The sequence below is a fragment of the Phaseolus vulgaris genome, chromosome 2 (assembly GCF_000499845.2).
Source record: "Phaseolus vulgaris cultivar G19833 chromosome 2, P. vulgaris v2.0, whole genome shotgun sequence".
NCBI lineage: Eukaryota > Viridiplantae > Streptophyta > Magnoliopsida > Fabales > Fabaceae > Phaseolus > Phaseolus vulgaris.
This window is the reverse complement of record NC_023758.2, coordinates 25,445,457-25,457,439: the sequence shown is the minus strand read 5'-3', so window position 1 is coordinate 25,457,439 and position 11,983 is coordinate 25,445,457. Positions and strand designations below refer to the sequence as shown.

The 11,983-nt window shown below is 32.7% G+C and overlaps 2 protein-coding genes across 4 annotated transcripts; both read right to left on the bottom strand.

The window, feature by feature from the left end:
• Window positions 1-147: 147 nt before the first annotated feature.
• On the bottom strand, window positions 148-3,928 carry LOC137811061 (protein FAR1-RELATED SEQUENCE 5-like). Of its 2 annotated transcripts, none has more exons than XM_068612639.1 (2): window positions 1,126-3,928; window positions 148-497 (listed from the first exon to the last, which is right to left on the bottom strand). In XM_068612639.1, the coding sequence occupies exons 1-2, from the start codon at window positions 3,322-3,324 to the stop codon at window positions 330-332; spliced, it is 2,367 nt and encodes a 788-aa protein (XP_068468740.1). In that variant the 5' UTR covers window positions 3,325-3,928; the 3' UTR covers window positions 148-329. The 2 variants fall into 2 exon arrangements, with proteins under 2 accessions (XP_068468740.1, XP_068468741.1); XM_068612640.1 differs by having other exon boundaries at window positions 1,149-3,928.
• A 344-nt stretch (window positions 3,929-4,272) lies between these two features.
• Window positions 4,273-8,271, bottom strand: LOC137811062 (protein PIN-LIKES 3-like). Of its 2 annotated transcripts, none has more exons than XM_068612642.1 (11): window positions 8,082-8,271; window positions 7,631-7,807; window positions 7,448-7,527; window positions 7,248-7,372; window positions 6,492-6,613; window positions 6,114-6,332; window positions 5,797-5,889; window positions 5,179-5,279; window positions 4,976-5,028; window positions 4,703-4,888; window positions 4,273-4,549 (listed from the first exon to the last, which is right to left on the bottom strand). In XM_068612642.1, the coding sequence occupies exons 2-11, from the start codon at window positions 7,763-7,765 to the stop codon at window positions 4,425-4,427; spliced, it is 1,239 nt and encodes a 412-aa protein (XP_068468743.1). In that variant the 5' UTR covers window positions 7,766-7,807; window positions 8,082-8,271; the 3' UTR covers window positions 4,273-4,424. The 2 variants fall into 2 exon arrangements, with proteins under 2 accessions (XP_068468743.1, XP_068468744.1); XM_068612643.1 differs by having other exon boundaries at window positions 7,883-8,116.
• Window positions 8,272-11,983: the final 3,712 nt, after the last annotated feature.

Sequence of the window (11,983 nt, the reverse complement as noted above, 5' to 3'; positions counted from 1 at the left end):
TTTCTTTTGTTTTCTAAAAATTTGTAAAAATGTTGCATAAGATTGATGCTAATTGTGGTGTTGACTTAATTAGGATTACAACAAGTAGAATGATGTTATAGCATTCTTATTCTTGATTAAAAAAAGATTGGGTCACGAGACTGAAGATTTGAAAACCAATGAACCCAACCCTCAGTAAAACTGGTTAGATATTGTCATAAAAAAACTGGTTAGAAATTTCCTCTAGGAAGCTTTCTCAACTTCACTAAACAGGTACCCTACTAAATGCTTTACAAGAGGGTGAACCTACAACAATTACATCCATCAACTCCATTATTGCTAACCACAAATCACTCTTTCATTCCCAACTTAATATTTTGGACTTTAACTGACAATTGTAGCTTCTGCTCTTCAATGTCTTTTAAAATTGACAGCAAGTTGGACCTATAAACTTCACATTTCCTTCGAGCTCTGTCAAGTTGCCGTGTCAACTTCTCAATTGTCCTATCTTGCTCATCCTACAACAGAAGAAAAGAAAATGAGCTTAGAGGATAAGTGTTTGTTTTAGAATATCTAAATACATGTGTAATCCCTCTGAAAATATCATACAGCAAATTAATAAGATTCACTATGATAAGGGTTACACTTAAGGGTGGAAGCCTAAATGAAAACACAGTTAACAATGGAACTGTTACTCTTTTTCAAAAATAAATCACAACGAACAGTGTTATCCATAGAAATTTTGGAACAACACTATTATGATTAATGGAAACTTCAAAAATATATAACCTTAGCTCATAACATAAAATGTCTTAAACGTTAAAAACATTTCATACCAATGGGGAGAGTTTATAATATTGCACCATTTATCATATCAGTTTAACTGGTTCATAAACAACCTTTAAGAAACCGTCTTTACTACTTAAGGAAGAGGAGAAGTGGGATTTATTTTCCTTTTAAATAAAATGTTAGAAGAATTACTGTCCTCTCGTATAAACCACTTTCCTTTAAACTTGAAAAGAGCACAATAATACAAAACTGTCACGATTTTTGCATATGAGAAACTCTATGAACAACAAAAGTACGGATTACAGAATTTTCCAGCAGAAAAATATACTATGTCATAAATTACCAAAAAGAACAGACCTTATATGGAGATTGTTGCGTACCAAATGGAGGATCACTACGTCTTATAGTTGCTTCATTGCTCTGATGAAGGTCTTCTTCACAAGTTCCGTTTAAAATAACCTGTCTTCCACCATTTTTTGTTGCAAATGCCACTTTATTCGCAGCCTCCCGAAGAGCACTTATTGCTACATCATAAACTTCTGAAGAGGTTACTCCCTCGTCAACATATTTAAGGGCCTGGTGACGAAGATTGTTGAATCGGATGGTAAGAGATTCTTGGGCACCATTTGACAAATTAGTAGTACGTTCCTCCAATATGACACCACTTTTAGCAATCCTGGTCCATCTTTTTAATATATAATGAGATGGTAAAGTAAGAAGGTTTGTCACCCTAAAAACAGTTAATATATGTCTACAAACTAGACCAGAAAACTCAAACATCTGGCAGCTACAAGTAGCTTTCATCTCAAACGAATTAAAGTTGACAAAGTAGGCTCGGTGCATTTCCCCATATTTGGCTACTCTATACACGGTTATCATTTCTTCTTCGTCTACTTTGTTTGCCAAGAATGTTAATGTCTCAACCAACTCTTCTTGAAATTTGATAAACAACCTCCTTGTGTAAACTCCCGCTGTCTGTTTTTCCATAGGTGATGGAGTCTTCAGAATTGGAGTAGTGTTAATTGTGTCATAGTCAGCTTTGACTTCTTTTTCAAAACGACTCTCCAGAGCCTTCTCATACTGCTTGACAAAAAGCAGGAGTGTCGTTGATGCATTGATATATCCATCAAAATAAGAGTTTATGCTATCACTTCGCTGTGTTATTGACATTTCTGCAAAAAATGTGTCCCTCAAGTACACTGGTACCCAATGCCCCCTATCACCATAAATTGCTTGGAGCCATTCATGTTTCTTGAGATCATACCTATCAATTAGACAGGACCAACAAGACTCAAACTCCTCAATGGACTCAGTCAGGTTAATGCATTTATGCAGGTCAGCTTCAAAACTATGATGTTCAGAAAGCACATGAGACAACTTCTCTTGGCACTCCTTAAAAATGTGCCACTTACAAAATCTGTGACGGGTACCAGGAAATACATGGTTGATGGCTGCACATATCACCCTATCATGATCAGTAGTAATTGAAACTGGAGGTCTACCCGACATTGCTTCAAGCCAGGTTTTGAAAAGCCAGACAAAAGATGCCTCGGATTCATTTATCAGAAGAGCACAACCAAATAATACAGGCTGTCCATGATGATTTATGCCAGTGAAAGGTGCAAAAGGTAATCTATAGCGGTTTGACCTATATGTTGTATCAAAGGTGACAGTGTCTCCGAAGTAAGTATAATTAGTCCTAGCCTTGGGATCAACCCAGAGGATATTACTCATGCAGTGATCATCGTCACCTTGTACATCATAGAAAAATGAAGGATTCTCTGCTTGTTTGCTCTTCAAGTAATCCAAAAGGATTTGAGTGTCACCTCCAAGGGTCCTTTGCCTACTACTTCTCATATAATTCCTACAGTCACGCTCAGTGAAACCAATATTGCTAATTCCACCGTATTCCTTTATTAGTGCAGACATTATTCCACTAGGTCCTATTCCAGCACTCTGCAAAGTATCAATCAATGACTTAGCTGGACCCGAAACATGGCGATGAGAACGAAGGCAATGCACCTTGTCAGGCGGAACCAATTCATGATTATGTTCTTTGACAAATGAAGAAACAACCCATCTGCCAGAATCTTGAATTTTCACAACCAACATGGCCTTGCAACCAACGCGGGTTTCGGCACGCGGCCGCTTGACTCTGCCATCAACCAAATGTTTCTCCTTCTCCACACGAAAACCTTCCTTGGCACACACAAAAGACCTCTGAATTATGGAACCGTCGCGCCTGGAGCGCCGAGACATGCTCACCCGCGTGCTAAAGCCAACACGGCGAGCATACGAATTGTAGAAGGCCTTTGCAGCCTCTTCTGATTCAAAGTCCATACCTTGACAAGGTTCAAGATTAGTGTCCCCTCCAAAAATGTGAGGTCCCACACCAGCAGCAAGAACAGAATTAGCAGCAGCTGAACTATAATCAATATTAACAAGGTCCTCATCATCCTCAATAGGGTGCTCCATGTCAATGGTAGCCTCATACCCCAAACCAATCATGTCAAATTCAATAACCTCGTTGCCTAGACTCAAAGGCTCAAACTCCATTTTACAGAAAACCCAGTAATCAAAATAGCATTAACCTCTCAACAAGACACTATCTTTGTTGAAAAATTAGAGACTAGAGGTGAATAATAGAAAAAGGGGTTAAAGGGTTCAAATGATTAAACACAACTGCAGCCACAAAGAAAACATACCAATCCTTCATCATCACCATCATCGTTTATGTGCATGGATGACAGTTTGAGCTCTATGAAACCATCACAATGGAGATGCATGCATGATTGGAACAGAGGAAAGAAGAATGGACGAATGAATCGACATGAAGATGGCGGAGACGAATTATCCAAGGGGGAATAACGATTTAGAAATAAAAATTGGAAAAGGAAAAGGGACAAATGCGGATCTTGGAAAGGAGAGGGAGTAGGAGTAGATGTTGAAGCTGAATGAAAGTGAAAAAAAAAAAAAAAAACAAGAACGATTGTGCTTGATTGCTTAGAAGTAGTGGGTGGAACAGAAGTTGGGTTTTGGGTGAGGTAAGTGAAACACGACAATGAGAAACACCAATTACTGTGTTCAGCGTCACAATTCAAAAAGTGGAGAGAGAAACTTGAAGAAGAAGAAGAAAAAGAAGAATCAAAATGTTTTACATAAAGCCAAATACTACGATAATCCATTTTTATTTATCGGGAAAATAAATATCACAGTGAATTAAAAAAATGGTCATTATGAAAACTGATTTATAACGGAATTTATTATTATAAAAATAATAAATTTCTGTACACATATAAAATAAAAAATAGTAATATTTAATTATTTACGATACAAATTAAAAATAATAAATAAAAATAGTAATAATAATAATAACGCGACTTATAGTTTGTAATCTCAATATTTAATTTGACGTGCTATAATGAGACAAATTTATACAATTTCTTTAGTTTAACTCTATTTATTTAGACCTCTAATAATAGTGAAGTTATCAAGCACATCTCCTTTCTTTACACAACACTTATATTTGGTAAATTTTGTAATATGTTACAGATTTCATCCTTTTGAGGAAGCTTGTATGAAACTACATACCGGCTAACCATGGCTGAAAATAGAGAAGTTATAAGCCAAAATAATGAAAATAATAATAATAAAAATTAAGCCACAAGCCACATGAAGTAGGTTGACCATAAAGTGACTGCAACTGACGCCAAAACATATGTCCATAGCATGATAACAGAACATTCACCTTCACCTGCTCCAAACAACTGGGCAATGGTACCTGAACATAGTTATATATGTCAAAATGTATACTTCCTTATCTAAGACAACTATTAACATGTTACCATGTAGTGAGAAAACATTCAAAGACATGTTGTGTGTGTTTGGCATGATCCACCAGAAACAATTATGAAGTAAAGGTTTGATATTGTACCTATAGCCATTGCTGGAGGAAGTGCATATTCAAGGAGAAGCACAAACTGATACAAGGGATCTGGTTGCACCAAACCCAATTCAGTTGCTCCTTTAATAACTAGAATACCCAAAATTGGCAGAATGATATATCGAACTACTAATATTCCAATGATTGTACAAAATGAAGTGTTTGCTCCCTTCAAGCCTGTTCCAATATTCATCCAAGAAATTAAGAAATTATTCAAAAGCTGTCATTGCCAAAGAAGAGCAGAAACAACAAGGTATGGCTTGCCTTTAAGGAGGTTTGCTCCCATTATAAGAGTTATGACTGGGATTGCAGCTTCACTGCATGTAATAACATAGTGTAAGGAAATCAAATCTCACCAAATTAAGGTTCAAACCGAATTCAGTGATCACCAATGACAAGTAAGAAGTTGGTGAGAATTTTCTAGATTTTATAAATTGGTGACAAGAAGTTTTGGCATGCATACAGACCCCAACATAGTAACAGAGTCTTGAATCACATGAAGTGGTGCATCACTGCCAATCATCAGTTTACGTATCAGAGGAACCACCCCAACCATAAAGCCAACAATCTGCATAACCAAAAATAAAAACTTCATCTTTCTATTGGATTCATAGCAAGTTCAATATTTTATCTCCCTATTATATTAAAACTGCTTTTTTTTCATTATTCTTATTGTTATTTCCATCATTAACAATAGTGATGATGTCAGTTATAATAGTTAGAATAATAATACATGAACACTTCTTTGTTCAATTGTATGATTTTTCCTTACCTTTCTCTTTTTATCACGTCATATTCGTTATGATATTTTTCTCTCTCACTTGTTGTTTAGTATTTGAGATTTTCATGTATATTTTTTTCTAATAATTATGATATGATAAAAGTTGTGACAGTAATAGAGAGATGATCAAAAGATAATTGAGGTAGAAAAGATTATGAAAACAATACTTTAACCCATTTTTAAAATAACATAAGAAACTATTGCGGCCACTTTAATTATTTCACTTCCTATATATCTGCATAACAGTATTTCACAAACATAAGTTCAGTTTAATGATGTCCAAGGGAAAAACATTGTGTCATACCGATCCAAGAGTTGTTGGTGAAAATACAGCTTTGAAATTGGAGTTGACTAAAAGCTTTCCTAATAGGTCTTTGATTTTAGCTGAGATTGATACCTGCAATGAAACATCCCAAACTTTTTGGAATTGTGTTTCTAGTCATTCCACAATTGTAAAGAAACAAAAACTGTTTGACCCTTACAAGGAGCTTTACTGCTCCTGCATAAGTTAGAAACTCAAAAAACTTAGAATCATGAGTACTTCAGAAACAGATAAATTTTTGATAATTAACTGAAAGATCCTAGGTGATACTTATTATAAGTGTTATTGGTAGCAGCAACCTTCACTTTCTCCTCGGATTCATTTGAAGAAAGCAAAAGGGTGTATGCATCATCATCCATGTTGTCCTTTTTGGGGTCTTCTTCCTCAGAGAGGAAATCTTGTATCTCTCCTGAAGCCTCCTGTGTGAAGGAGCTAGTTCTATACTCTTCTTTGGGAACTATACTTGCGGAAATTCGCATTATGTTGTATACATAAATCCATATGTAAACAGCTCCAACCTACAGTTTCACAGTGAACACCACTTCTGAAATCAAAAGGGAAAAAGTATAGCCAAATAAACGTTATCATTTTTCCCAGTTTTGGTTGGAAAACTTCATATTTATATTTGCTACTGTATCTTAAGATTTAATATGAAAGAATCTGATGAAGTTACAAACCGCCATAGAAAGTGAAGCATAAGCCATTCCATATTGATAGCAGACATTGGAGTCTCCAAAAGGACTACCTTTGTCTTTACATATAGCCGGGATAATGATTATAGGCAAGTTTCCTAAATTTCCTGTTCATGCAAGTCTGAATAAGCTCAACAAAATGATGTATCCGGCAAGAACCTATGCTACAGCTTGAGCTTTAGATAAAATATGAAACATTTCAAACACAATGGAAAACAACAACAGGGCAACAAGAAGTAACAAGTTTTTGTGGAACTTTCATGTATGCAATTAATTCAAGGGCCTTTCATTTCTTTTTGAAACTCAGAAATATTTGGACTCTCAATCATAGCAATAAGTAGCTTTGCTTACAAGATTAGTAGATATGCACACCATTTATATTAAGGAAATTATGATTCGAATGCTGATTTATAAACAGTTAAACTGTCCAAACACCTGATTAACACTCTCAATTTTCTCTCTTCTATGTCACTATGGACATGAAGATGTGTTTCAGACCCTTAATCATATTTTAAGATTAGAGTGTTGAGTTATTAACTCCCAAAGAATCAAATACTGTTGAGGAGAAGTTATGAAGTGATCTTTAACTATTTACTAATTTTTTCTTGTAAATTAAAAAAAGAGTACATATTACATAAACTATTCAGTGATAAAATTCAGTGGAATTAAACAGTGAAAGCAACACACTGATACATGTTTGGCTTCCCCAGGATTGGTTTATTTATGAAGAGAAAACTCTACCTGCAGAACAGACACCAACTATTAGTCCCTCCAAATGTTTGGGAGCCCTTGTTAATTTGACAAGGATCCATCCTAAGGCAGAGCCTATGATAAACGTGAGGAGGATATTGACGGGCATGAACCACCTAAATCACAACAAAAAATGTTAGAAACCGCAATTCATAAGAAGAAAGCAAAACCTCGATCAAATCAATACTCACAATGAAACAACATTCTCAGAAGTAATCGTGTCAGCCAAATTGCCACCCACCAGAGCAGGATAAAGCACGTAATGTACAAGCTTTCATCATAGATGAAACACTGTTGTCAGCAACATATATATAATATACAGATGGAAATAAGAAAAAAGAGGAAAAAATTTGATTAAGAGTTCCTGGAGTTACATTGTTCACTTGTATCCTTGCATCTTTTCCCAATAAATTTATGTTACCCAGTGCAAGAACTAAGCCAACTGCAGTGATTAGTAGTACTTTGATCACTGGCATAGATGCCACCCACAAAAGCTCCATAAGTGCCATTTCCACTATTCTTCCAACCAAAATATGTGCTAATTACAAATCCTACACGCAAACAAAAGACTTAAAAGCAAACATATTTTAAGCAAACAACAATGAAAGATCTTGGAGAACACAAACTTTGGATCCAAACTATTGCCATAAGAAGGCCCCAAAAGATATAAAGAGCATATTCATTTCATGAAAGGTGGAATTGTGAAGAAGAACAAAACCACTTGGTGAGAACTATAGATTACACTGATTATGATTATGTATGACAGACAAAAGAAACATAAGTACATGAATACAGAACAAGTAAAACCAAAAAAAATAAAAATACCCTCTATAAAATTCTACCAACACGTATCAGCATATACAGGCCAATGAGCATAATCCAGTATATATGAACCAGATGCTACTTCGTTCTATCAGAATCAATACGAAGACGAGGAGGGAGAAAAACGCAGAAGAGGACAAAAAAACTATAACCTGGCAATAATGCCGCCAGATGACATGATCACAGATTCCACATCATTGGAATGGACCAATGTATTAATTAATTCTTTTACCAATGTCATTTGCAAATGCTAATATTTTAGGTTTCTTTTATTAGGCCAATCAGAATTCAACGAAAAAGCACCTGCAAGCAACCTACTTTGGTCATAGGTGAACACACACTTCACATTAGTTGTTCAGTGAAAAGAATTAAAAATTACTATCATCAAAACTTTTTAATTCAGCTTTTTGCACGTTTTTTAATGGTTAAACCTTATTATAAAGATCACAGAAAATCATAGATCTCTCATCACAATTGTATATCAAGATACTCGAGACTAATTGTTGAATAAGAATAATTTTGCATATACTAACATGTGTGCATGCTGACATGCCAAATAATATAATATAGTTTAATGAACCTTTGGTGGAAGCTAAATCTACTCACTCTTATAAAACCGGTTTTTAATCAACAATAGGTGTAAAATTTACTATAAAAGTAAACATGTGAAAGAGAAAAAATTGTGAGAGGAATAAGTAAGCATTTATTAAAGCCAACTTTCTTAACCTACTAAAAGATGTTCAATAATCTTGGTGTCTTGTTACCTTCAATTCTAGGTGAAACAGGGGTAAACAAGAAGGGAGATTTGTTAGTGATGATGAGGTGCACGAGAAAGATGAAACCCACCAGAGTTATTTTGTATGTCTAATAGTCCTACGTGTTTAAAAGTGAATGTAAATGGTATTCTTTAATCCAAGAGATAAAAGTTAAAATAAAACTGTGATAAAACTTCAAATTTTGAAATAAGTGAATGTAGTGATTATCTAACTATTATTATTTGGTTTATTTGAAATGACAAGTTGTGCGTAACCAGGATTCTTATTTCGTTACTCAAATGATTAACCTTCTCTCGTTATCGTACTTACCCAAATGGTCAACCTTGTATCGTTTTCAACCGTAGCAATTTTCTAAAACCCAACAAGAAACATACGTATTTGATGTTGCATTATTTTTATCCTTAAAACTCTGGGATGACGATCAACTTGGACAAACATGCATGCCTCACATGATGTGCCAGAAATGTTATTTTTCGTCTTAGTGGATGAGAGAGATTAAATTGTATGGTCACATAAGACTGAAATCTAGATAAATTTACTCAAATTTATTTTTTCTTCCAAATAATTATCATTCTATAAAAAAAACTAATTTCTTATGATTTTTTATCACTAGATCCAAGGATTTTTACACAGAAAGTAATAAAAGATAAAAATTCCCCCAAGTAAATGCTTTGCACACAGTATATTTAGTAATAAAATTTGTATTTAAATTTAAAATAGTTTATTCTTAAGCCGAAAAAGAAGAGGCAGAATCCACAGTGTGGGTGAGGAAGAAGTATGAGACAATTTCAAGTGTCGTGTAGCGAGTAAATACGCAATGTTTATAAATTCGACGAGGGCGATTTCGATGATAAGAACAATGGGTTTTTATACATTTATTTTATTTAAATAAAAATTCTAAGTAAACACTATTCGCTTCCTATATAATAAATCCTTCTGTATTTTCACTTTCAATACATTAAATCTCTGTATCGAAAAGTCTAAAGTCTTCTATTTTGTTTTTTTCTATAAATGAAATTTATCTAATTTTCATAAATTTTGTATGAGTTTTATATGTTGATGGATTAACAGAAAATATTTTGTAGTTACATCTTGTCATGCTTCAAATATGAAATAACATTCTCATTAACTTTTGTTTTTAATTATTTTATTCAATTAATTATGAAAAATAGTAATAAAAATTTAAATAGTTTTTACAAAATTAATAAGTTTTTTTTCACCAATATTAATTTTTATTATTAATAAATAATTTCTAAATTGATATCTAATTAGATACCAACTTTTTAGAATTTAAATAATTGGTTGTTAAAACTAAAGTAGCTAATTAGATACCAATTTAGAAACTATTTATCAATAATAGAAACTAATTTAGATATCAATAATTATTTTAATCTTTAAAATAATATCTAATTTAGTTATTATAGAAACTAATAATTTTTTTCTCTAAAATTAATTTATATTTAATAATTTGCTGGAAATATAATTTTTTTTACTAAATTTGAAATTATTGATTTTGGTTCAAACATCTATTTTAGAACAAATAAATAATATATATATATATTAGACAGATCTTAATTTTTTTTTAAAAGGATTACTTCTTAATATTATACTATAACACTAGTTATTGAATTATTATTTTTCGAATGGGACATGATAATTTGACAACCTTGTGTCAAAAGACACTTTTAATAAAACTTTGATTCATGAAGTAGGTAGATTTATTGATGGGTAAAAATAATCTTTAAATATATTGTAAAAGCAGTTGTCAAATAATAATTTTTCTTTTTGAATAATTATTTAACTTGTTTTCATTGTATGTCATATTTGCATATTACATGGTATTAAAGATATAAAACGTAATAATTTATAATTTTAGAGAAAACTGAAAAATAATCCTAAATGCACATACTGGACAATAATATACTACCACAAATTAATGAATGTGAGTGAAGATAAAACAAAGAAAGCTCAATTTTGTGTAGAACCCACCACCAGCCACCCCACGATGGTGGAACTGTGTAGAACATGTCTGCAGCACGCAGTCAAGAAGACTATTGATGGAACCAGACACAAAAAAATCTTTGCTATTATTGAGAACGACTTAGGTAAATTTAGGAATGATTGCTTCAAAAATCTTTTCTCTGCAATGATGATGGTGTTAATGTTAATGGTGTTATTCAAAGGCTGATGCATGGATTGATGCCTTCTTACCATTCTTTTTCCTTTATTAATTGCCACCATATGACTATCAAATCTACAATCATGATGTTCAACTATTTTCATTTTTTTTTTTAATATTTTTCACACGAAAACTAATTTATAAATTGCGAAGAATTAAAAAAAAAATCCATGAACAAAAGGAAAAAAGGGGAATAAAATGTAGAAAGAATATTTCTTCACGTGATCGTGTAATTTTTGTGTTTTCTATGGTTCTTAAGAAATATGTGTGGAGTAATCTTGTATTGTAACGTGTTCTTAGGAGTGTTTGCATAGGTTAGTTTGTAGAGAGAAAATTAATTCAATCTGATAATAAATTTCAATTTTGTTTTGTAACCATCCAAATCATTATGAAATTAAAATACAACATATATATAAATTAATTGAATTTATTTCAGATTATAAACTAGTGTTTTTTTTTCACAATTTCATCGATTTTTCAGTTATGATGAAGTGGTTTGCATAAAATTGGGTGGCTGAATATGGTGGACGGATAATAATAGTCTTAGGAGGGTGATGTGAGAGTTAGGATACGTGTTCCTCATTCATTTTCTTTAATAATCCTCTTATAAATTTGGATGTTTCTTGCTACGTTTCCTTACTTTATTTCTGCACTTCTATAAATATAAAATCTTATTTTATTTTCTGATTTAAAGTTATTTTTAAATTTTGTAATTTAAAATATATGGTTGCACCACTTGGAAAGAAAAAGTTTGGAATCATGATCAGGATAAGAATTTGGCTGTTGCTGATTGCTCACTATTTAAGTAAAGTGTATCCCTGCCACCAACAAGATATTTCCTTCGTTAAAGTATTCAGATCAACAACCGTGGGAAAATTTACGTGTAATTTAAATGATATATTTTGGGAAAGAATGGGTAAAAAATTATATTATATAAATAGATAAGTTGT